Consider the following 22269-nt stretch of genomic DNA (forward strand, 5'->3'; position numbering starts at 1 on the left):
GTGCAGCTTCCCATGGTCTCCTGTCCCTTTGGTGTCCTGGGCACGTGCTGGAATTGCCTTTCCCCCCGTTCCAAAGGCTGGAGGTGCCGCAGGGAACCTCGGGCTGGAAGAGCCTGAGCTTTGGGGAAGGATCTGCCCCTCGGGTGTCTCCTGCCCCACCTTTCCTGGCCCTGGGCACTTCCAGGGGTGGGCAGGAAGATGTGGCACTTGGGCACCAATCCTGCTCCTTGTCCATCCCCTTGGTGGCTCCCCAGCGTTTCTATTCCCGAGGATTCCGTGGTGCCGTTGGATCCCCGTGGGCGTGTCCCAGGGTGGGCTCGGCCTGGGGATCCCAAATCGGGCTGGGAATGAAGATTTTTGGCCAGTTCCCAGCAAATCCCATGACTGTGGGACTCCAGCCTGGACTGGCCTTGTCCTGGTCACTTATCCCACCCCCAGGCTCCCATTCCAAGTCCCCATCCCTGGGAGTGTCCAAGGCCAGGCTGGAGCATCCTGGGCTAGTGGAAGGTGTCCCTGCCCATGGCAGGGGTGGCACTGGGTGGTCTCTAAGGTCTTTCCCAACCCAACCCATTCCCTGATTCCATGATTCTGGGACCCCCAGGCAGGGCTTTCTTCCCAAAAATCCTCCAGGACAAGAGTAGTCATGTGCACCTTTCCTGTGATGCTCCTGGAGCTGGGAGAGCTGGAGCAGCTCAGCCCTTCCCTCTGGGAATCCCTGGGGAATCCCTGGGATCTCCCACCCAAAACCTCGCAGGGATTTCATGGGGATGTGACCAACCCTCCTCCCATCAGCTTTTGGGGGATGAAACCCCTGGATAGGGACACAACCCCCCCTCTGTACAGATGTTCCCAGCATTTGGAGCTCCAGGGGCGGCTCCCAGGAGTGGGGAATCAGCCCAGGAGCTGCAGAGATCCCGGAGGAAGGGGCAGGAGAGAGGTTTGCAATCCACACATCGTTCCTTGGGGTGGTTTAAAGCTGATGGAAAAACATCTCCCAACTCACATCAGATTCAGGGAACAGTTGAAAGGGGGGGAAAAGGGGGAGAGGGACGTGGCAAAGCCAAACCCCTCCACTCCAGGGAAGATTTGGATGATGTTTTATGGGAACAAACACTTCCCAAACAACCCCTGCCCTGAGCCGAGTTGTTCACTTTGACCCCACATTTGTCCTCCTCTGTTTGTTTGTTTGTTTGTCTTTCCCTTTTTGTTTTGGGAGAGGAGGGAGCTTGTTCCTGGAAAGCCAAACCGAAATTCCCGCCTTCTCCCTCCCTGACCCCTGAATCCTGGCACTGGAAGCTGTTCCTGCCCTGGAGGGGGACAGGGTTGGGACGTGGGTGGATCAGCAGGGTCCTCTCACCCCGCCCTGCTCCCGTTTGGGGGCAGATCCGGGGGGTCCAGGAGCACTCCCAGCCTGCAGAGACCATCCTGCTCCTTCTCCCTGGGAAAGAGGGACGGATCCATGGCCAGGAGCCCATTCCCAGGGCTCTCCCAGCCGTGACCTTGGAAGCAGGAGCCAGGATTGTGCAGGGCTGTGCTTCAGTGGGTGGCTGCAGAGCTCTTCTCCCTCCTTGCCAGACCTGGCCTTGGTCCCTGCTCCGATGGATGTTGGGAACAAAGGATCCCTCTGTTGTCCTCCTCGGGAATGGGGAAAACAAGCAGAGGTGAATCCCCCCTGCTCCAGGGCTGGGGAGTGTTGGCCATCCCATCCAGGGGGGAAGAGGAGTTCATCTGGAGTTCAGAGCACTTGGTGTGCACGTGAACCACACCGTGGTCGTCCGGAGGGATGGAAAAACCTCCCCAAACCCACGGAACAGCTGCTTTTCCAGGCTGACCCCTTCTAGTTTGGGAGATGGACCCGGAGTGGGGTTTTGGAAGGGCTGAAGTCCTGCCTGCTCTGCATTCCCTGTTCTCCAGGGGGTCACTCCCCTGGGAAGGACATCCATGGTGTGTCCATGTGCAGCCCCAAGGGATGAGCCAGGGGTTTGTCCTTCTGCTCGTGGATAAATCATGGAGGGGCCGTTCCCAGCAGCCTCCCGGAGCTGGGGGGGTGTCCTGGTTGGAGCTGAGCCTCAGGGAATGTTTTCCCCGTGGAGCAGCTGGGAATGGGGTGTTTTCAGCTGGTTTCAGGTCCGGGGTGGGGCTCAGAGCAGCGTGTTGGGGGAGAGGCTCAGGGAACGCTGGTGGGATGGGGCTGATGTTTTCTGGGAAGAACATCTCGTTTGTCCCCCTCTCCCACCTCCAAGGGACCAACCCTTGGGAAGCAGGAGCAGAGCTTGGTGCCCAGGGCAGGGATGGCAGCTCTTGGGCCGCCCAGGACAGGCTGAGCTTGGAGCTGGGCCTTGGTCCCGAGCTTTGCTGATCCCGTTAAACCCCTCGCGGGCTCCCGGGATGAACGTGCCCCGCTGTGCCCGGGGAGATTCCCTGCTCCACTGGAAAGCATTAACAGCTTTTCCATCCCACATTTCCCCCTCTAACATCCCATCCACTCCCTGTAACCGTGTCCAGTTTGCTGAACACCCCTAAAAGCCCAAACCCTGCCGAGGCTGGGAGGGTTCACCCTCCCTGGGGCCGAGGCCTCACCCTCGTCCCCGGGGCGGATTTCCTTGGATTAATTGCTTTGATTTCTCCCCAATGGTGCTTTTGCCGACGTGTGCTCCCCCCCATCCCTCTAATTCCATGGCTAATGGATCCTTTTGATTTGTAGCTTGCCGAGGGCGTGACCAGCTCTGCACTAATTACCCTCCCTCCTGCCGGGGCCCCGCCTCCTGTAGGTATCGCTTCACTTCCAATTCACGGCTTCCTCGAGGGCTTTTCTCTGGGATTGGGGGGCATGTGGAGATGGGAAAGAGGCATTTCCCACTGGGAAAGACCCCCTTGCTGCTCGGCGAGGTGGCAGTTCCACGGGGAATGGTTTTCCCTTCCTGCCCAAGGGAAGGAGTTGGGGTTGGGGAGGAATCCCGGGTCCTGCTCTGGAGCAGGAAGGATGTGGAGCTGTTGGTGAGAGTCCAGAGGGGGCACCTGGATGAGCAGAGGGATGGAGCAGCTCTGCTGGGAGGAAAGGCTGGGAAAGCTGGGATTGTCCAGCCCGGAGAAGGGAAGGATCCAGGGAGAGCTGAGAGCCCCTGGCAGGGCCTGAAGGGGCTCCAGGAGAGCTGGAGAGGGACTGGGGACAAGGGAGGGAGGGACAGCACACAGGGAATGGATTCCCAGTGCCAGAGGGCAGGGATAGGTGGGATATTGGGAAGGAATTCCTGGCTGGGAGGGTGATGAGGCCCTGGAATGCATTTCCCAGAGAAGCTGTGGCTACCCCTGGATCCCTGGAAGTGTCCAAGGACAGGTTGGAGCAACCTGGGATAGTGGAAGGTGTCCCTGCCATGTCCCTGCCCATGGCACAGGGTGGGACTGGATGGGCTCTGATGTCCCTTCCCACCCAAACCATTCCAGGATTCTTTAATTACCCTCATCCAGCTTCTCTGGGCAACCTGTGCCAGGCCCTTCCCACCCTCACAGGCTGGAATTCTTTCCCAGTATTCCATCTATCCCAGTTCTGTCCCTGTGTCTCTGCAGCACCTCTGGACCCAGATGTTGCCCCCTGGGGTGGTTTGTGTGTCCCATGGAGAGGATGGATGGGTGGCAGTGCTGGGATCCCAACAGTGCCCACAAACCCTCCATGAATCCCTTCCCCAGCCCTGTCCATCAGCATCTGGAATTTACAGGAGCGTGGGTTTGGTTTAGTTCCCATAAAATAGGGGGGGATAAGAAAGGAGGAGAAAAGCTGCAAATCATTAATTAAAAATAAAAGCAGCAGAATGGGAGGCAGGAACAGACCCCTTGTCCTGGTTTTCCCCAGGATCCTACGGGATGATGGGATGTGATGTAACAAACCCCACTTTGCAGGGAGGTGTGGATGTTCCCTTGGGAAAACCATCCTGGTTTGGGAAGCTGGTCATGGAGTTGGGCCGTGCACGTCCCTGTCCCACCTCCTGCTCCTTTCAGAGCTTTGGAGCTTCCCAGGAAAGCAGGAGCTGTGGGATGAGGGGCAGGGGAAGAAATATTAGGAAAAAAGGCTTTTCCAACCCAAAAGCTCCAGCCCAGTGTGGAGTCCAGGAGGGGGAAAATCCCTGGATTTCCCCGGGGATCCGCCTCCCGCTGTGGTGTTAATGGCAAAGGATGGTTTCCCTCTGCCAGAGGGAGGGGTGGGATATGGGGAAGGAATTCCTGCCTGGCAGGGTGGGGAGGGGCTGGAATGGAATTCCCAGAGGAGCTGTGGCTGCCCCTGGATCCCTGGGAGTGTCCAAGGCCAGGTTGGAGCAACCTGGGAGAGTGGAAGGTGTCCCTGCCCATGGAACTGGATGAGCTTTCAGGTCCCTCCCAACCCAACCCATTCCATGATTCCATGATTCTTGGGCATCTCCCAGAGGAGAGGAGCTCAGGAGGAGCCCTGAGACGCCCCTGAGCCGTGGGACTCCAAGGAGGAGGCTCCCATTCCCCCCGGGAATGGCTCCAAGGCCCTTTCCCTGCGGTGCCTCCCCCGTCCCTCCGGCCGAACATTCCTCGTCCCACACAAATATCCCAGGGAAGGACCCGGGAACGGAGCCCAGCGGAGCCAAATCCACGGAGCCCAGACCTGGGAGTGATTTGGGATAATTGGTTGTTCGCTGGCTTTGCTCCCTGCAGAGCCCAGCACACATTTCACGGCTTCTCCAGTTACCGTTGGAAGAGCTCCTGGCGCTGGATGGCTCCTCCTGGGAACGGCTGCCAAGGAGCTGCCTCCCGGAATGTTCCCCCTGTTCCTTTTATTCCCAGCTGGGAGACAGCCCCTGGCCAGGGGGGAATGCTGGGTTCCCACCGTGGAGTCATGGAATGGCTTGGCTTGGGGGGGATCTTAAAGCCCATCCAGTCCCACGGGCAGGGACACCTCCCGCTCTCCCAGGTCGCTCCAACCCGGCCTGGGACACTTCCAGGGATCCAGGGGCAGCCACAGCTCCTCTGGGAAATTCATCCCAGGGCCTCCCCACCCTCCCAGGCAGGAATTCCTTCCTGAAGGGAGAAATCCTCCTCCCTCCAGCCCAGCCCAGAGCTGATCCTGGGATGGGCAGGAGGATCCAGGGGAAAGGCCCGGGCAGCCGAACATCCCGGCCTTTTCCAGAGGGATCATCCCATCCCAGCTCCAGAGCTTTCCCCCAGCAGGAATTCTGCCTCCAGCCGGGAGGGATGAGCGGGCCCAGCCTGAGGGGGTGGCTCAGCTGCCTTGGGCAGGTTTGTTGCTGTAATTCTCTGTATTCCCACTGGGAAGAGCCAGAGTGAGCAGGAGAACAGGGATAAGGATCGAGGCTCCCGTTATCCCGCTGCTGCTCCGCTCCGGGCTCTGCCTGGGCCTGATCCTGGCCCTGCCTCAGTTTCCCTGGAAGGTGCTGGTGAGGATTAAGTTCCACCAGCAGCTGATTTGTCCGTGGTGTGGGAATTTCCCAGGTTTCCACGTCTTTCTCCAGACTGAAACAACCATTCCAGCAACTCCTGGGACAGCTGGGTTGTGCTGGACAAGCCCAGGTTCCTGGGATCTCCATTTGGGAATGCATCCCATGGGATGGGCTCGTGGTCACAGGGAACCCTGGGTAGGGGGGGGGAAATCCCTGTGCCTCAGCCTTCCTGACCAAAATGAGGTTAAAAACAGGGAATTCTCTCCGGGATTGGGGAAAAAATGGGATTGAAAACGTCCCCGGAGCCGTTGGGGTGACACAGGTCTGGGTTTGGGGATCCAAAGGGGGGAAGAACTGGGGGATCAGGCAGAGCTTCCACCCCATTCCCTGTTATCCCAAGGGATGAGGCAGCCGATGGCTCTGCTGATCCCAAGCCCTGATCCAGGGATCCTCAAGGCCCCGTCTGAGGAACCTCAGGGGTTCCCCCGAGGTTTCCCCACTCCATGGAAACTCAGCACGTTCCCTGAGTGCCCTGGATGTGCCCAAACCACAATCCCAGGAATTTCAACCCGCTGGGGAATTCTGGGGATTTAAGTCATTAAAAAAAATAATACTGGAATTTCTGTATTTCTGGAAGCTTTTGGCCATAAGATATTCCTGTCTTTGGGATTTCCCCCCTGGAAGGGGCTCTGCTGCTTCCCTTTCCCTGGAAAACTGCTGAGCTGGTCCCGCTGGTGAAATAATCCTGGATCATCCCTCTGATCCCTTGTTAAAGGTGGATTTTCCCATGTTAGCAGAGAATTCCAAAGCTGGACTCCCTGGAGCTGGAAAGACCTGGACTTTTATCCCAGTAGTGAGCGGGAAAACGTTTGGGATCATGATTCCAGCCTGGGAGAATTGGGATAAAGGTGCCAGCCCACCTCGTGGTGATCCCTGCTCCGGGAGAGGGGACAGGGATGGGGAGGCAGGAAACCTCTGGATAACTCACTTCCAGGTCTGGAGGAGCTCCTTTCCAAGCTCAAATTGGAGGCTTCGATCCCTTGGGCTTAAATTTGTGATCAGCCGGGGGTTGATCCCGTGGGATCCATGGAAAAGCTGGAGAGGGAATGCAGGAGGTCCCTCAGCCACCTGCTCCAGGCTCAGGGAACAGATCCCGACCTGGAGACCCTCTGGGCTGTGTCCAGGATAAACCACTGGAGGTGATTTGGGATATCCTGAGGGAATTTTGGCTATCCCAGGGGAATTTTGACTACCTGGAAGGGGTTTGGGGATACTTGGAGGGAGTTTTGGCTCCCTGGAGGGAATTTGGGATACCTGGAGGTGATTTGGGATATCCCAGGGGGATTTTTGGCTCTCTGGAGGGAATTTGGGATACCTGGAGGCGATTTGGGCTGTACTGAGGGAATTTTGGGTGTCCCGAGGTAACTTTGGCTTTCCAGAGGTGATTTGGGAATCTCGAGGGAGTTTTAGCTGCCTGGAGGGAATTTTGACTGCCTGGAGGGAATTTGGGATCCCTGGAGGGGATTTGGGATCCCTGAGAGGGAATTTGGGATCCCTGGAGGGAATTTGGGATAGCTGGGAATGAATCTGGGATCCCTGGAGGGGATTTAGGATCCCTGAGAGGGAATTTGGGATCCCTGGAGGTGATTTGGGATCCCTGAGAGGGAATTTGGGATCCCTGGAGGGGATTTGGGATCCCTGAGAGGGAATTTGAGATCCCTGGAGGTGATTTGGGATACCTGGGAGGGAATTTGGGATCCCTGAGAGGGAATTTGAGATCCCTGGAGGTGATCTGGGATACCTGGGAGGGAATTTGGGATCCCTGGAGGTGATTTGGGATACCTGGGAGGGAATTTGGGATCCCTGGAGGTGATTTGGGATACCTGGGATGGAATTTGAGATCCCTGGAGGTGATTTGGGATCCCTGAGAGGGAATCTTGGATCCCTGGAGGTGATTTGGGATCCCTGGAGGGGATTTGGGATCCCTGAGAGGGAATTTGGGATCCCTGGAGGGAATTTGGGATCCCTGCAAGGGATTTGAGATCCCTGGAGGTGATTTGGGAGACCTGGGATGGAATTTGGGATCCCTGGAGGGGATTTGAGATCCCTGAGAGGGAATTTGGGATCCCTGGAGGGACTTTGGGATACCTGCAAGGGATTTGAGATCCCTGGAGGTGATTTGGGATCCCTGGGATGGAATTTGAGATCCCTGGAGGGGATTTGGGATAGCTGGGAATGAATCTGGGATCCCTGGAGGGGATTTGGGCCCCCCTTGGTCGCTCCATGAAATCCCTCAGTCCATCCTTGGCGTGGTGGATCCATTGCTCTCCCTGCCCGCCCCATTCCCAAACGGATTCCTACCCTTCCCTATTAACATTCCAGCTGCTCCCCTTCCCTCCCTTTTTTAATTCCTCCCGTTTTTTTTGTCGTGACCTCCGTAAAAATCCACTAAAATCTTTCCCCCCCCCTCTCTTTCCTTGGGGCTGCAGAAGATCCCGTGGGTAAGTCCTGGGATGAATCCAAGTGCTTTCCTTGGAATCCCCGGGGGAACGTCCCAGGAAAGCCACGATGCTCCAAGAGGAGCTTTTCAAACACTAAACCGGGGGAAATCATGGAAGGCAAATTCAGATTTTCCAAAAAAAAAATAAAAAAGGAGTTAATTTGTGTGATATTCCCATGAAATCCAACGTCTGTCCCAGTGAAATCCCGCAGCACTGGCTTCAAACAGAATTCCAGGAAACCTCTGGTGTAATTCCTGCGTTGGTCTGGAATTCTGTGGCCTTCTAGAATCAGGCATCGTTGTTTTGCGGGAATGTTTCGTGGGAACGTTTCGTGGATCGCAGGCAAAGCCCCTCCGGCTTTGCTTTAGGCATTTAAAAAATGGGATTCTTGGAAAATCCGCGGTTTTCCTCTCGGAGCAGCATCCTCGGGGCTGGAATGGTTTGCCCAGGGAATGAGGCAACTGGTCCTTGCTGGCGGGAGGTGAAACTGGGTGGGATTTTCCTGCTTTTCGGCCTGATATCGTGGGAAGAGGGTTTTGTCCTTAATTTTTCGTGGGAATGTCTGGATTGGGATTGGATGGATTTCTTCCTTCCCCCCGGGCTGTGTCGGGATGGAGGGGGTTGGGTGGTGCTGGGGCACAACCAGGAAGTCAATCCCTGTCCCCAAAAGTCTCGGCGCCGGAGTCCGTTCGGTCCCATTCCCTGCGCGGTCCCGCCCGGAGAATCCCGGGAAAACCACCTTCCAAAGGGCCGGAATCTCCCTAAAAACGCTCCCGTCGTTTTCCTGGGAGCTCCACTTTGCCCTCCCGAGGAGAACCATCCCGCCAGGAGAAGGTTCGCGGATTTGGGCCGGGAGAATCCCCCAAATCCCCCCGGGAATGGGGGCTGGAGGAGCTCCCGGCGGGGGATCCAACCCCCGGCGTTGGGGTCGGCGCGGGAGCTCAGCTCCGGGAATTTGGGATCTTTCCTTGGAGCTGAGGAACTCTGGGATCTGCTGCAGGAGGAAGAGTTCATCGACTGGTGGAGCAAGTTTTATGCTTCCGTAGGAGAGAGGGAAAAATGCGGCTCCTACCTGGAGAAGGGCTTTGACACCCTGAAGGTGAGCGGATTCCCGCACTTCCGGCTCCTTGGATCTCGCGCTCCAGGAATTTTTGGGGGGAATTTTTGGGCTTAGGAAAAAAAAAAAAAAAAATGAAACGTTGCCCCGAGGGGGGAAAAAACCGGAATATTTTCCGAATGGATGTTGGTTTTAAAAATGCGCGTTGGTTTTAAAATAAGTTGTGTTTTGAAGATGAGTATGGTTTTAAAAATATTGTTTTTAAAGTAAAATACTGTTTTAAGGGTAAGTATTGTTTTAAAAATAGAGATTGTTTTTAAAATAAATAGTGTTTTAAAGATAAGTATTGTTTTAAAACTATATATATTGTTTTTAAAATAAGTTGTGTTTTAAAGATGAGTATGGTTTTAAAAATATATATTGTTTTTAAAGTAAAATACTGTTTTAAAGGTAAAGATTGTTTTAAAAATATATATTGTTTTTAAAATAAATAGTGTTTTAAAGGTAAGTGTTGTTTTAAAAATAGATATTGTTTTAAAAATAAAATACTGTTTTAAAGGTAAGTATTGTTTTAAAAATAGATATTGTTTTTAAAATAAGTTGTGTTTTAAAGATGAGTATTGTTTTAAAAATAGAGATTGTTTTTAAAGTAAAATATTGTTTTAAAGGTAAAGATTGTTTTAAAAATATATATTGTTTTAAAATAAAATGCTGTTTTAAAGGTAAGTGTTGTTTTAAAAATAGATATTGTTTAAAAAATCAAATACTGTTTTAAAGGTAAGTGTTGTTTTAAAAACATATTTTATATATAAATATAAATATTATTGTTTCAAAATATATTTTATATGTAAATATAAATATAATTGTTTAAAAAATATAATTATATATAAGTATAAATATTATTGTTTAAAATAATATCTAAAATATAAATATTATTGTTTTAAGAGATATTTTATATATAAATATAAATATTTTTGTTAAAAAAGATATTCTAAATATAAATATTATTGTTTTAAAATATAATTTTAATATATAAATATAAATATTATTGTTTTAAAATATATTATAAATATAAATATAAATATTATTGTTTTAAAATATATTTATATATAAATATTAATATTATTGTTTTAAAATAAAATTTATATATAAATAAAAATATTATTGTTTTAAAAATGTAATTTTATATATAAATATAAATATTATTGTTTAAAAATATAATTTATATGTAAATATTATAGTTTTAAAATATAATTTATATATAAATATAAATATTATTGTTTTAAAATATAGTTTATACATAAATGTAAACATAAATATTACCATTGAAAATATAATTTATATATAAATATTATTGTTTTAAAATACATTTTATGTATAAATATAAATAGAAATATTATTTTTAAAAAATATAATTTTATATAAAAATATAAATATAAATATAATTGTTTTAAAAATACCTACTTGGAAAATCCAAATTGCTTTGCAAAATCCCCTCTGGAAGCTCTGCTGCCTTCGGGAAATCTCCACTTTGGAAGTGGCCGAGGAGGTGGGGGAAAGGCCGCCCTGGGAATTGTTTGGGAATGAGGAAAACCGGGCAGGATTTCACACCCAGGCCCCAGCAGGGCTAAAACGGGGAAAAGACCTTTCCTGCCCTTAAGGAAAACGTTCCCAGCGGGATTTTTCCGGGGGGAAACCCTGGAAGGAGCCCTCTGTGATGGGCTGGTGTTTATTGTAGGGTCACCAAACTCTCCATCCCCATCCTGGGGGACGGCGGGGGTGGGAGATCCCGGGATTTTTTTTCCCCCGTGGGGGGGGATTTTCCCGGGGCCTGAGGAGGTTGGAAGGAGCCTCGTCCCCATCCCGTGTGTCCCTGCAGGTCTACGACGCGGAGCTGGAGGAGGTGGAGGAGTTCGAGCACCTCTGTGACTTCTGCCACACCTTCCCCCTGCTCCGGGGCCGGAGCCGCGACTGCAGCGACGACCCCTCGGTCGTGGGGGAGTTCAAGGTGGGAGCGGCTCCCGAGGCCTGGAATTCCGGGGAGGGGCTGGGAGGGCCCTTCCAACCCAAACCGTTCCAGGATTCCGGGAATTACGGGAGCTGCGGTTGCCCCAGCACTGGGAGAGTCCAAGGACGGGTTGGAGCAACCTGGGAGAGAGGAAGGTGTCCCTGCCCAGGGCAGGGGGTGGAATCAGTGGGATTTACAATCCCTTCCAACCCAAGGCATTCCAGGATTGTGGAGCCAGGCTGGGAGAGCTGGGGGGGTTCCCCTGGAGAAGAGAAGGCTCCAGGGAGAGCTGAGAGCCCCTGGCAGGGCCTGAAGGGGCTCCAGGAGAGCTGGAGAGGGACTGGGGACAAGGGAGGGAGGGACAGGACACAGGGAATGGCTTCCCACTGCCAGAAGACAGGGATAGATGGGATATTGGGAAGGAATTCCTGACTGTGAGGGTGGTGAGGGGCTGAGATGAATTTCCCAGAGAAGCTGTGGCTGCCCCTGGATCCCTGGGAGTGTCCAAGGCCAGGTTGGAGCAACCTGGGAGAGTGGGAGGTGTCCCTGGTTGGAACTGGATGGGATTTAAGGTCTCTCCCATCCCAACCCATTCCATGGTTCCATGAACCCATTCTGGCTTCAAGCTGCCAGAGGGCAGGGTTGGGTGGGATATTGGGAAGGAACTCCTGGCTGTGGGGGTGGTGAGGGCCAGGGATGACATTCCCAGAGAAACTGTGGCTGCCCCTGGATCCCTGGGAGTGTCCAAGGCGAGGTTGGAGCCCCCGGGATAACGGGCGGTGTCTCTTCCCACACTGGCCCAAGACGACCTTTCAGGTCCCTCCCAACCCAACCCAACCCAACCCAACCCAACCCAACCCAACCCAACCCAACCCAACCCATCCCATCCCACGATTCCATGATCCGTCCCACCATCCGCTGGGGACGCCCATCGCTCCTGAACTCCCGTGTCCTTCCCAGGGTTCCTTCAGGATCTACCCCCTTCCCGAGGATCCGCGCGTGCCGGCGCCGCCCCGGCAGTTCCGGCAGCTCCCGGCGCGGGGTCTCCAGGAGTGTCTGCTCCGGGTCTACATCGTCAGGGCCTTCGACCTGCAGCCCAAGGACTCCAACGGGAAGGTATCCCGGTATCCCGCTATCCCGCTATCCCGGTGGGAATGGGCTCCGGGGGCGGGATCTTGGGACAGGTTGATTAAAACCGACCAAAATCCGTCGATTCCGCTTAAAATTCGGGGATCTGTCCCTCTTTTCTGCCTCTGTTGGAACTCTGGGGATGCCAGAGCCAGCTCTTCCTCATCCCACGGGGATTTTTCCGTAGGATTAGTTCAAATGTGGAAAGGAGTTTTGGCTTTTTAGCGGGTTTTTTGGGGGGATTTTGGTGCCAAAGGGCGACGAAATTCTCTCTTTCCCAGGAATTCCTTTGCCAGTGCGGAAGGAAAATTTAAGGCAAAAGGAAATTGGGTCTTTATTTTGTTTTATTTATTTTATTTTATTTTATTTTATTTTATTTTATTTTATTTTATTTTTTAATTTATTTTATTCTGCACTATTTTATTTTATTCTACACTATTTTATTTTATTTTATTTTTTAATTTATTTTATTCTGCACTATTTTATTTTATTCTACACTATTTTATTTTATTTTATTCTATACTATTTTATTTTATTTTATTTTATTCTATACTATTTTCTTCTCTACTATTTTATTTTATTTTATTTTTTAATTTATTTTATTCTGCACTATTTTATTTTATTCTACACTATTTTATTTTATTTTATTCTATACTATTTTATTTTATTTTATTCTATACTATTTTTTTCTCTACTATTTTATTTTATTTTATTTTATTTTATTTTATTTTATTTTATTTTATTTTATTTTTTAATTTATTTTATTCTGCACTATTTTATTTTATTCTACACTATTTTATTTTATTTTATTCTATACTATTTTATTTTATTTTATTCTATACTATTTTCTTCTCTACTATTTTATTTTATTTTATTTTATTCTATACTATTTTATTTTTTAATTTATTTTATTCTGCACTATTTTATTTTATTCTACACTATTTTATTTTATTTTATTCTATACTATTTTATTTTATTTTATTCTATACTATTTTCTTCTCTACTGTTTTATTTTATTTTATTTTATTTTATTTTATTTTATTTTATTCTATACTATTTTCTTCTCTACTATTTTATTTTATTCTATATTCTTTTATTTTATTCTATATTCTTTTATTTTATTCTACACTATTTTATTTTATTCTATTCTATACTATCTTACTCTATTCTATACTATCTTATTCTATTTTTTTTGTTCACTTTGGGTCACTTTACCCCCTCCCCCCCAAAAAAAAATATATCTCAGGGAAAGGTCCTTTTTAACTGTTTTTGTTCCGACTGGAAAACAGGGAAAAAGTTAAGGAAAACAACGGGAAATGTTTGAATAGGCGAGGAAAGAGATGTGAAATATAGAGGGGAAATAATATGGATATGAAATATATTAAATATATAAAAGAAATGTATGAAAAATATTATATATATGAAATATATGAAATAGATATGAAATATATATATGTGAAAAATAAGAAAATTTATATATATAAAATATGTGAAGTAGATATGAAATATATATATGAAAAATAAGAAATTTATATATAAAAAATATATGAAATAGATATGAAATATATTATGAAAAATAAGAAATTTATATATATAAAATATATGAAATAGAGATGAAATATATTATGAAAAGTAAGAAATTTATATATATAAAATATATGAAATAGATATGAAATATATATATATGAAAAATAAGAAATTTATATATATAAAATATATGAAATAGATATGAAATATATATATGAAAAATAAGAATATTTATATAGATGAAATATAGATGAAATATAAAAAAAAATATGAAAAACATGAAATCTGTATGAAATACATGAAAAAAATGTGTGAAGAAAATGAAACTGCTTTTGAACCTGCCTGGCTTTTGAAAATGGGTTGGGAATGAAGTTTTTCCAGCCCTTGGGAATCTCCCGTAAGTGACTCCCAGGGATTAAGAATAACTAGAAAAAAGGCTCTTTTTTCACACTCAAAAACCCCCAAACTGACCCAAATTTGACCCCCAGTGTCCCCCCCGGGCTGGGAATTCCCCTGGGGAATCCCGGGTGTCCAGTGTCATTCCTTGGCTGGTGCTTTCCCATCCATTCCTTAAAAACAAAAAAATCTCCAGGAAAAGGGAAATCCAGGAAAAGTTATGAGGAACTGGTCCCGGGTGCCTTTTCCAGGGAATTTTTTTGGTGAGGGCTGGGATGGAGGATCCCTGACCCTGAGCCGGGTGGAATCTTTTCGGTGCAGTTGGATCGTTTTCCCGACTTTTTTTTTCCCGGCCCTCGAGTCAATTGAACCCCTTTTTAAAGGAATGCTGAGTTTCCAAGGTTGCTGGGACCGTGAGAGGGATGGGGTTTGGACCATCCTGGTCTATGGATCCTGGCACAGGATGGGATTGGGTGGGATTTAAGGTCCTTCCCACCCCATTCCATGATTCCCTGTCTCTTGCCCCCCCCCCCTCAGTGCGATCCCTACGTGAAGATTTCCGTGGGAAAGAAATCCATCAACGACCAGGAGAATTACCTGCCCTGCACCCTGGAGCCTGTCTTTGGGAAGTAAGTTTGGGATTCACTTTGGGATCCAGGGGATTTTTTTGTGTCACGCTGAGGGAATTGTGCTGGATGAGCCAGAGCTTCCCATTCCAACCTGCACTCAAGGCTGGATGAGGCTTGGAGCAACCTGGGATGGTGGAAGGTGTCCCTGCCCATGGCAGGGCATGGAATGGGATGGATTTTAAGGTTCCTCCCATCCAATGGATTTTAAGGTTCCTCCCATCCAAACCATTCCATGATTCCCTTGGCTCTTGTTCATCTTCTCCCTGGGAATTCCGAGCTGTGGAGCTGGGTCTGCTCCGTCATCCATGGATGCACCAGGAGGGATGTTTAGACCTGGAATTCCCTCGTGGAGGAATAATCCCGGTCCCACCGGTGGTAGGGGGAGTCCAGGGAACTTCTGCTCCTGGTTTAGGGAATTTGGTTCCATGTCTGGAGGAAAAATGGGATGGATGGAGACCTGTTTGGGACCGTGGGACAGGACACCTCCAAATGGGATTCCGTGGAAAAGAGTTATCCATAAACATGGTTTCCTGAGGCAGTTCCTGCCAGTTCAGGCTGCCAGTGACACCTTCCCAGAAAAGCTGGATGGACAGGGTTTAGATGGGATATTGGGATGAAACTCCTGGCTGAGAGGGTGGGGAGCCCCTGTCCCAGGTTGGGCAGAGAAGCTGTGGCTGCCCCTGGATCCCTGGGAGTGTCCAAGGCCAGGTTGGAGCAACCTGGGAGAGTGGAAGGTGTCCCTGCCCATGGAACTGGATGAGCTTTTAGGTCCCTCCCAACCCAACCCATTCCATGATTCCATGATAAACTGAGCCAACATGACACAGCCCTGGCACTGTTGGGTGTTGGGATGGGGAGTGGGTCCATCCTGCTGGCACTGGGGTGTTGGGATGAGGAGTGGATCCATCCCATTGGTGTGTTGGGATGGGAGTGGATCCATCCCACTGGCACTGGTGTGTTGGGATGGGGAGTGGATCCATCCCACTGGTGTGTTGGGATGGGGATTGGATCCATCCCACTGGCACTGGTGTGTTGGGATGGGGAGTGGGTCCATCCCATTGGTGTGTTGGGATGGGGAGTGGATCCATCCCACTGGCACTGGGGTGTTGGGATGGGGAGTGGGTCCATCCCACTGATGTGTTGGGATGGGGAGTGGGTCCATCCCACTGGTGTGTTGGGATGAGGAGTGGGTCCATCCCACTGGTGTGTTGGGATGAGGAGTGGGTCCATCCCATTGGTGTGTTGGGATGGGAGTGGATCCATCCCATTGGTGTGTTGGGATGGGGAGTGGATCCATCCCATTGGTGTGTTGGGATGGGAGTGGATCCATCCCACTGGCACTGGGGTGTTGGGATGGAGAGTGGGTCCATTCCCACTGGGGTGTTGGGATGGGGAGTGGATCCATCCCATTGGTGTGTTGGGATGGGAGTGGATCCATCCCACTGGCACTGGTGTGTTGGGATGGAGAGTGGGTCCATTCCCACTGGGGTGTTGGGATGGGGAGTGGATCCATCCCATTGGTGTGTTGGGATGGGAGTGGATCCATCCCACTGGCACTGGGGTGTTGGGATGGAGAGTGGGTCCATTCCCATTCCCACTGGGGTGTTGGGATGGGGAGTGGATCCATTCCCACTGGTGTATAGGGATGGGGAGTGGGTCCATTCCCACTGGTGTGTTGGGATAGGATGTGGGTCCATCCCACTGGTGTGTTGGGATGGGGAGTGGGTCCATGTCCATTCCCACTGGGGTGTTGGGATGGGAGTGGATCCATCCCACTGGGGTGTTGGGATGGGGAGTGGGTCCCTCCCAGGGTCTCCCCCGTCCCATCCATGTCTCCCACCCCGTGCAGGATGTTCGAGCTGAGCTGCACCCTGCCCCTGGAGAAGGACCTGCGGGTGGCCCTGTACGACTACGACCTGCTGTCCAAGGACGAGAAGATCGGGGAGACCGTCATCGACCTGGAGAACCGGTTCCTGTCGCGCTACGGGGCGCGCTGCGGGCTGCCCCAGACCTACTGCGTGTGGGTACTGGGGCTGGGGGGCTCTGGGGGGGCACCAGGGGGGTCCCAGGGGCACCTGCCCGGGGCTGCACTTCCCCCAGTGCTGGTTCTCCTCCAGGAGCCCCAAATGGGGCAAATAACCTGGAAATCCTCGGGGAGATCCCGTCACCCCCCCGGCGTCTCCCGGTCACACCGTGCTGGGGACGCTCCCCTTGCACAGCCTGCCCGGGGGAGTTGGTGATACCCCGTCCCTGGGAGTGTCCAGGACCTGGTTGGAGTGACCTGGGATGGTGGAAGGTGTCCCCTGCCCCTGGAACTGGGTGGTTTTGAAGGTCTTTCCAACCCAACCCATTCCATAAGTCCGTGGTCCTGTTCGGTTTCAGCTCCGGGCCCAACCAGTGGCGGGACCAGCTCCGCCCTTCCCAGCTGCTCCACCTCTTCTCCCTGCAGCACAACTACAAGGCTCCCACCTACAAATCCGACCGGATCATCTTCAGGGATCAGGAGTACGTCCTGTCTGAGCAGGGTAAGGGCACTGGGATCTTCTGGGATAGCGGAGTTTCCTTTATCCAGAGCAAGGGGTGGAGCTGGAGGCCAGAGCAGGTTGGTGGGCACATCCCCATCCTCCCCACCTCACTGTCCAGCTTGGATCTGCACCATTCCCAGGCTTGGCCGTGCCCCAAACCCTGGGATCGAACCCAGACCTGCAGTGCAGCCCTGGGAACATTGACCTTGGGTGACTTCCCTGGGCTGCGGGAGCTCTGAAGTCCATCCTGGGCTGAGAAGCTCCAGCCTGATGTTCCAGCTGCTGGAGGAGCAGCTGTGCCATTGGAATCTCGTTTTGGGTCACTAGATGGAGACAGGATCACACACACAGTGCCCAGGGATCCCCTCAGGGCTCAGGGGGCAGCTGGAAGGGCAAAACCAACCTCTGCCCTATCTGGGAGTATCTCTGAGGCCTGGGGAGGTGTTTTCTTGTTTGCACAAAACCCACCCCAGCACTGACCCTTTGACCACCCTGGGCATCACCTCGTGCCCCTCTGACCCACACCCCCTTGGGGCAGGAGTTGCCTCTGTGAGAAAACTCTGCTTTAAGGCATCAAAGGGGTGTTTAGGCCCTGGGGGGATCATGGAATGGTTTGGGTGGGAAGGAACCTCAAAGATCATCCCGTTTAACCATGGGCAGGGACACCTCCCACCAACCCGGGTTGCTCCAGCCTGGCCTTGGACACTTCCAGGGATCCAGGGACAGCCACAGCTCCTCTGGGAAATTTATGCCAGGGCCTCCCCACCCTCCCAGCCAGGAATTCCTTCCCAGTATCCCATGACAAATTTTATTGTGGCAGTATTGGGGCCACCCCATCAAGGGGGTCGTCAGAGGCACAAAACAAGGCACAACCCAGCGCTGATCCCTCTCCTGCTCTTGGGAATCAAGGTCTAAATTCCTGGTTTTCCCTAAGAAGGACGAAGAAGAGGAGGAGGAGGAAGAGGAGGAGGAGGAGGAAGAGGAGGAAGGCAGCAGGGGGTTTTCAGCTGGGGCTGGGGAGGTGTTGGAGCAGCAGGTCCCCCCCCATGCCACCCCCTGCCTTTCACCTTCCTCTGCTTTAATGGCAGCGAGTTCAAAGAGCAGAACAAAGTGTGGAGCTTGACCTGGAGGAGATCTGGGAACCAGCTGTGAGCTGGGCTGGGCTGGGCCAGGAAACCACAGCAGGGCTTTTACAAGCGTCTGCCCCAGCCCCTCAGACCACAACACCACCAGCCCCTCAGCCCACAACCCCCACCCTTCATCCCACAACCCCCACCCTTCATCCCACAGTCCCCCCAGCCCCTCATCCCACAACACCACCAGCCCCTCAGCCCACAGCTCCCCCAACCCCTCATCCCACAGCCCCTGGCCCCTCAGCCCACACTCCCCCAGCCCCTCAGCCCACAGCCCCCCCAGCCCCTCATCCCACAACCCCCACCCTTCATCCCACAGTCCCCCCAGCCCCTCATCCCACAACACTGCCAGCCTCTCATCCCAGAACCCCCCCGGCCCCTCATCCCACCACTCTTCCGGTCCTTCATCCCAGAACCCCCAGCCCCTCATCCCACAAGCCCCACCCTTCATCCCACAACACCACCAGCCCCTCATCTCACAACCCCCCCGACCCTCATCCCACCACTCTCCTGGTCCTTCATCCCAGAACCCCTAGCCCCTCATCCCACACCCCCCAACCCTCATCCCGCACCCCCTGGCCCCTCATCCCACAACCCCCACCCTTCATCCCACTACACCACCAACCCCTCATCCCACACCCCACGACCCTCATCTGACACCCCCTGATCCCTCATCCCACAACCCCCTGGCCTCTCATCCCACCCCTCAGCCTTCATCCCACAACCCCACAACCCTCATCCCACACCCCCTGGCCCCTCATCCCGCTACTCTCCCGGTCCTTCATCCCAGAACCCCCAGCCCCTCATCCCAGAACCCCCAGCCCCTCATCCCAGAACCCCCAGCCCCTCATCCCACACCCCTCGACCCTCATCCCACACCCCCTGGCCACTCATCCCACAACACCACCAGCCCCTCATCTCACAGCCCCCCACCCCTCATCCCACACCCCCTCGACCCTTCGTCTCACAGCCCCCCACTCCTCATCTCACACCCCCCAACCCCTCATCCAACACCCCCCAATGCCTCATCCCACAGCCCCCAATGCCTCATCCAACACCCCCCAATGCCTCATCCCACACCCCCCAATGCCTCATCCCACACCCCCCAATGCCTCATCCCACAGCCCCCAGTGCCTCATCCCACAGCCCCCCAACCCCTCATCCCACAGCTCCCAACCCCTCATCCCACACCCCCCAACCCCTCATCCCCCACCCCCCAACGCCTCATCCCATAGCCCCCCGACCCTTCCTCCTACAGCCCCAAATCCCACAACGCCCCTGTTCCCTCATCCCACAGCCCCCCTGCACCCTTATCCCACAACACCACCAGCCCCTCATCCCACACCCCCTGACCCTCATCCCACCCCCCCCAGCCCCTCATCCCACACCCCCTGACCCTCATCCCACCCCCCCCAGCCCCTCATCCCACCCCCCAACCCTCATCTCACCCCCCCGGCCCCTCATCCCACAACTCCCCCAGCCCCTCATCCCACCACTCTCCCGGTCCTTCATCCCAGAACCCCCAGCCTTCATCCCACAGCCCCCTGACCCTTCATCCCACAGGCCCCCATCCCACAACCCCCCTGTTCCCTCATCCCACACCCCTCCAGCCCTCATGTCACAACCCCCCAACCCTTCATCCCACACCTCCTGGCCCCTCATCCCACCCCCCAGCCTTCATCCCACACCCCCCCAGCCCCTCATCCCACAGCCCCCCGACCCTTCATCCCACAGCCCCCCATCCCACAACCCCCCTGTTCCCTCATCCCACACCCCCTGACTCTCATCCCACAACTCTCACCCTTCATCCCATACCCCCCCCAGCCCCATCCCACCCCTCACCCTTCATCCCACACCCCTCCAGCCCTCATGTCACAACCCCCCAGCCCTTCATCCCACACCTCCTGGCCCCTCATCCCACCCCTCAGCCTTCATCCCACACCCCCCCAGCCCCTCATCCCACTCCCTGGCCCCTCATCCCACAATTCCCAGCTGTAGTTCCCGAGGGGGGCCGGTTGCCCCCCCCCGGTCCCAGCACCCCCCTGTGTGCACACTCCAGCTTCCCAGTGCCTGGGAATGGCTGGGATGGAGCCCAGACGGCTGGAGGGAAGCACTCTGCCAGGAAAGGAGCTGGGATGTGTCACCTGGGTCTGGCAGAGCTGGAATGGTGTTTATGGGATGGCGTTTATGGGATAGCGTTTATGGGATGGCATTTATGGGATAACGTTTATGGGATAGCGTTTCGTGCCCAAGGTCCTGGAAGGGCAGCGGGGTTGGGGTGAGGTCCTGCTCCCTCCCCAGCCTGGCCCAGGGGTGCTTGTGGAATCATCCAGCTTGGATTCGTGGAACCAGGGAATCTTTTAGGCTGGGAAAGAGCTTTGGGATCATGAAATCCCAGGATCGTTAAGGTTGGAAAAGAGCTCCGAGGGCATTGAGTCCAATCCGGCCAATCCTCACCTTGTCCACGTGTCACATCCCGTCATTCCTTGGACACCTCCGGGGGTGGGGACTCCACCACCTCCCTGGGCAGCCCCTGCCAGGGATAGCTCATCCTGTCCAACTGTTATGGAATCATGGAATGGGATGGGGAGGCTGGAGCAGGCTCAGCCAAGGACAGGTTGGCCACCCAACTGCCTGGATGGGTGGATGGGAGAATGGAGGGATGGATTGGAGGGATGAATGGATGGATGGAGGGATGGATTGGAGGGATGAATGGATGGATGGAGGGATGGATTGGAGGGATGGATGGGAGGATGGATGGGTGGGTGGGTGGATGGATGGATGGATGGATGGATGGATGGATGGATGGATTGATGGGTGGATGGATGGATGGGTGGGTGAGTGGATGGGAGGATGGGAGGATGGATGGATGGATGGAGGGAGGGATGGATGGATGAGAGGATGGGAGGGAGGGATGGATGGATGGAGGGAGGGAGGGAGGGATGGATGGGTGGATAAATGGATGGATGGGTGGATGGATGGATGGGTGGGTGGAGAGGTGAATGGATGGATGGGAGGATGGATGGGTGGATGGATGGAGGGATGGGTGGATGAATGGAGGGATGGGTGGATGGGTGGATGGATGGATTGATGGGTGGATGGATGGATGGATGGATGGGTGGATGGGTGGGTGGATGGATGAGTGGATGGATGGGTGAATAAATGGGTGGGTGGATGGGTGGATGGGTGGGTGGATGGGTGGGTGGGTGGAGAGGTGAATGGATGGATGGGAGGATGGATGGGTGCATGGATGGATGGATGGGTGGGTGGATGAATTGGTGGATGGAGGGATGGGTGGATGGATGGATGGATGGATGGATGGGTGGATGGATTGGTGGATGGATGGGAGGATGGGTGGGTGCATGGATGGGTGAGTGGATGGATGGATGGATGGATGGATGGATGGATGGGTGAGTGGATGGATGGATGGATGGATGGTGGAGCAGGTGAGTAGCAGGAGATGCTTCCAGGTCTTTATTCACCGTGGCTGCCACGTCCTGACCCCTTTCCTTGAAGGACCACAGATATCCCAGTGGGAGCAGGGAGGGGTGGAGCAGGGACTGGGATGGAAGAGGAAGCAGGATCAGCCCCCAAGCTCTGCTGGTGGTGTCTCCATGGCCTTCCTCCCCCCCTCCTTTCTGTCTTTCATCCCCAACCCAGCAGAGAAGAAATGGGATCCCCTTGGGAGCTCATTCCTCTGCCCAGCTGAAGATCCTGGATGGGTTGGAATGATGGGATAACCCTCTGGTGGGAGTGGGAATGTCAGCAGGGCAGCAGTGTGGGCTGGGGGGCTGCTGGGGACCCTGCACCCCAATTTCTGTGGCTTTAGGAGCCCTGGACCCCGGAGTGGGATCCAAGCCTGGGGTCTCCTTTCCATGTCCCTCAACCTGGTCCTTGTGCTGTCCCCCTGCCCTGGTTTGGGGTGGTTGCACGAGGCTCCCAGCA

General features: G+C 52.7%; 1 protein-coding gene across 1 annotated transcript in view; it reads left to right on the forward strand.

Moving 5' to 3' along the window:
- Positions 1–22269, forward strand: part of LOC116785622 (dysferlin-like) — a 62705-nt gene that overhangs the window by 35050 nt on the left and 5386 nt on the right. The window contains exons 19-25 of the mRNA XM_032685451.1: positions 2705–2767; positions 8922–9020; positions 10858–10986; positions 11947–12102; positions 14575–14666; positions 16516–16686; positions 17049–17191. Coding sequence (XP_032541342.1) covers positions 2705–2767; positions 8922–9020; positions 10858–10986; positions 11947–12102; positions 14575–14666; positions 16516–16686; positions 17049–17191 — 853 coding nt within the window. The remainder of the gene's footprint in view (positions 1–2704; positions 2768–8921; positions 9021–10857; positions 10987–11946; positions 12103–14574; positions 14667–16515; positions 16687–17048; positions 17192–22269) is intronic.

This window comes from Chiroxiphia lanceolata, chromosome 4 (genome assembly GCF_009829145.1).
Source record: "Chiroxiphia lanceolata isolate bChiLan1 chromosome 4, bChiLan1.pri, whole genome shotgun sequence".
Taxonomy (NCBI): Eukaryota; Metazoa; Chordata; class Aves; order Passeriformes; family Pipridae; genus Chiroxiphia; species Chiroxiphia lanceolata.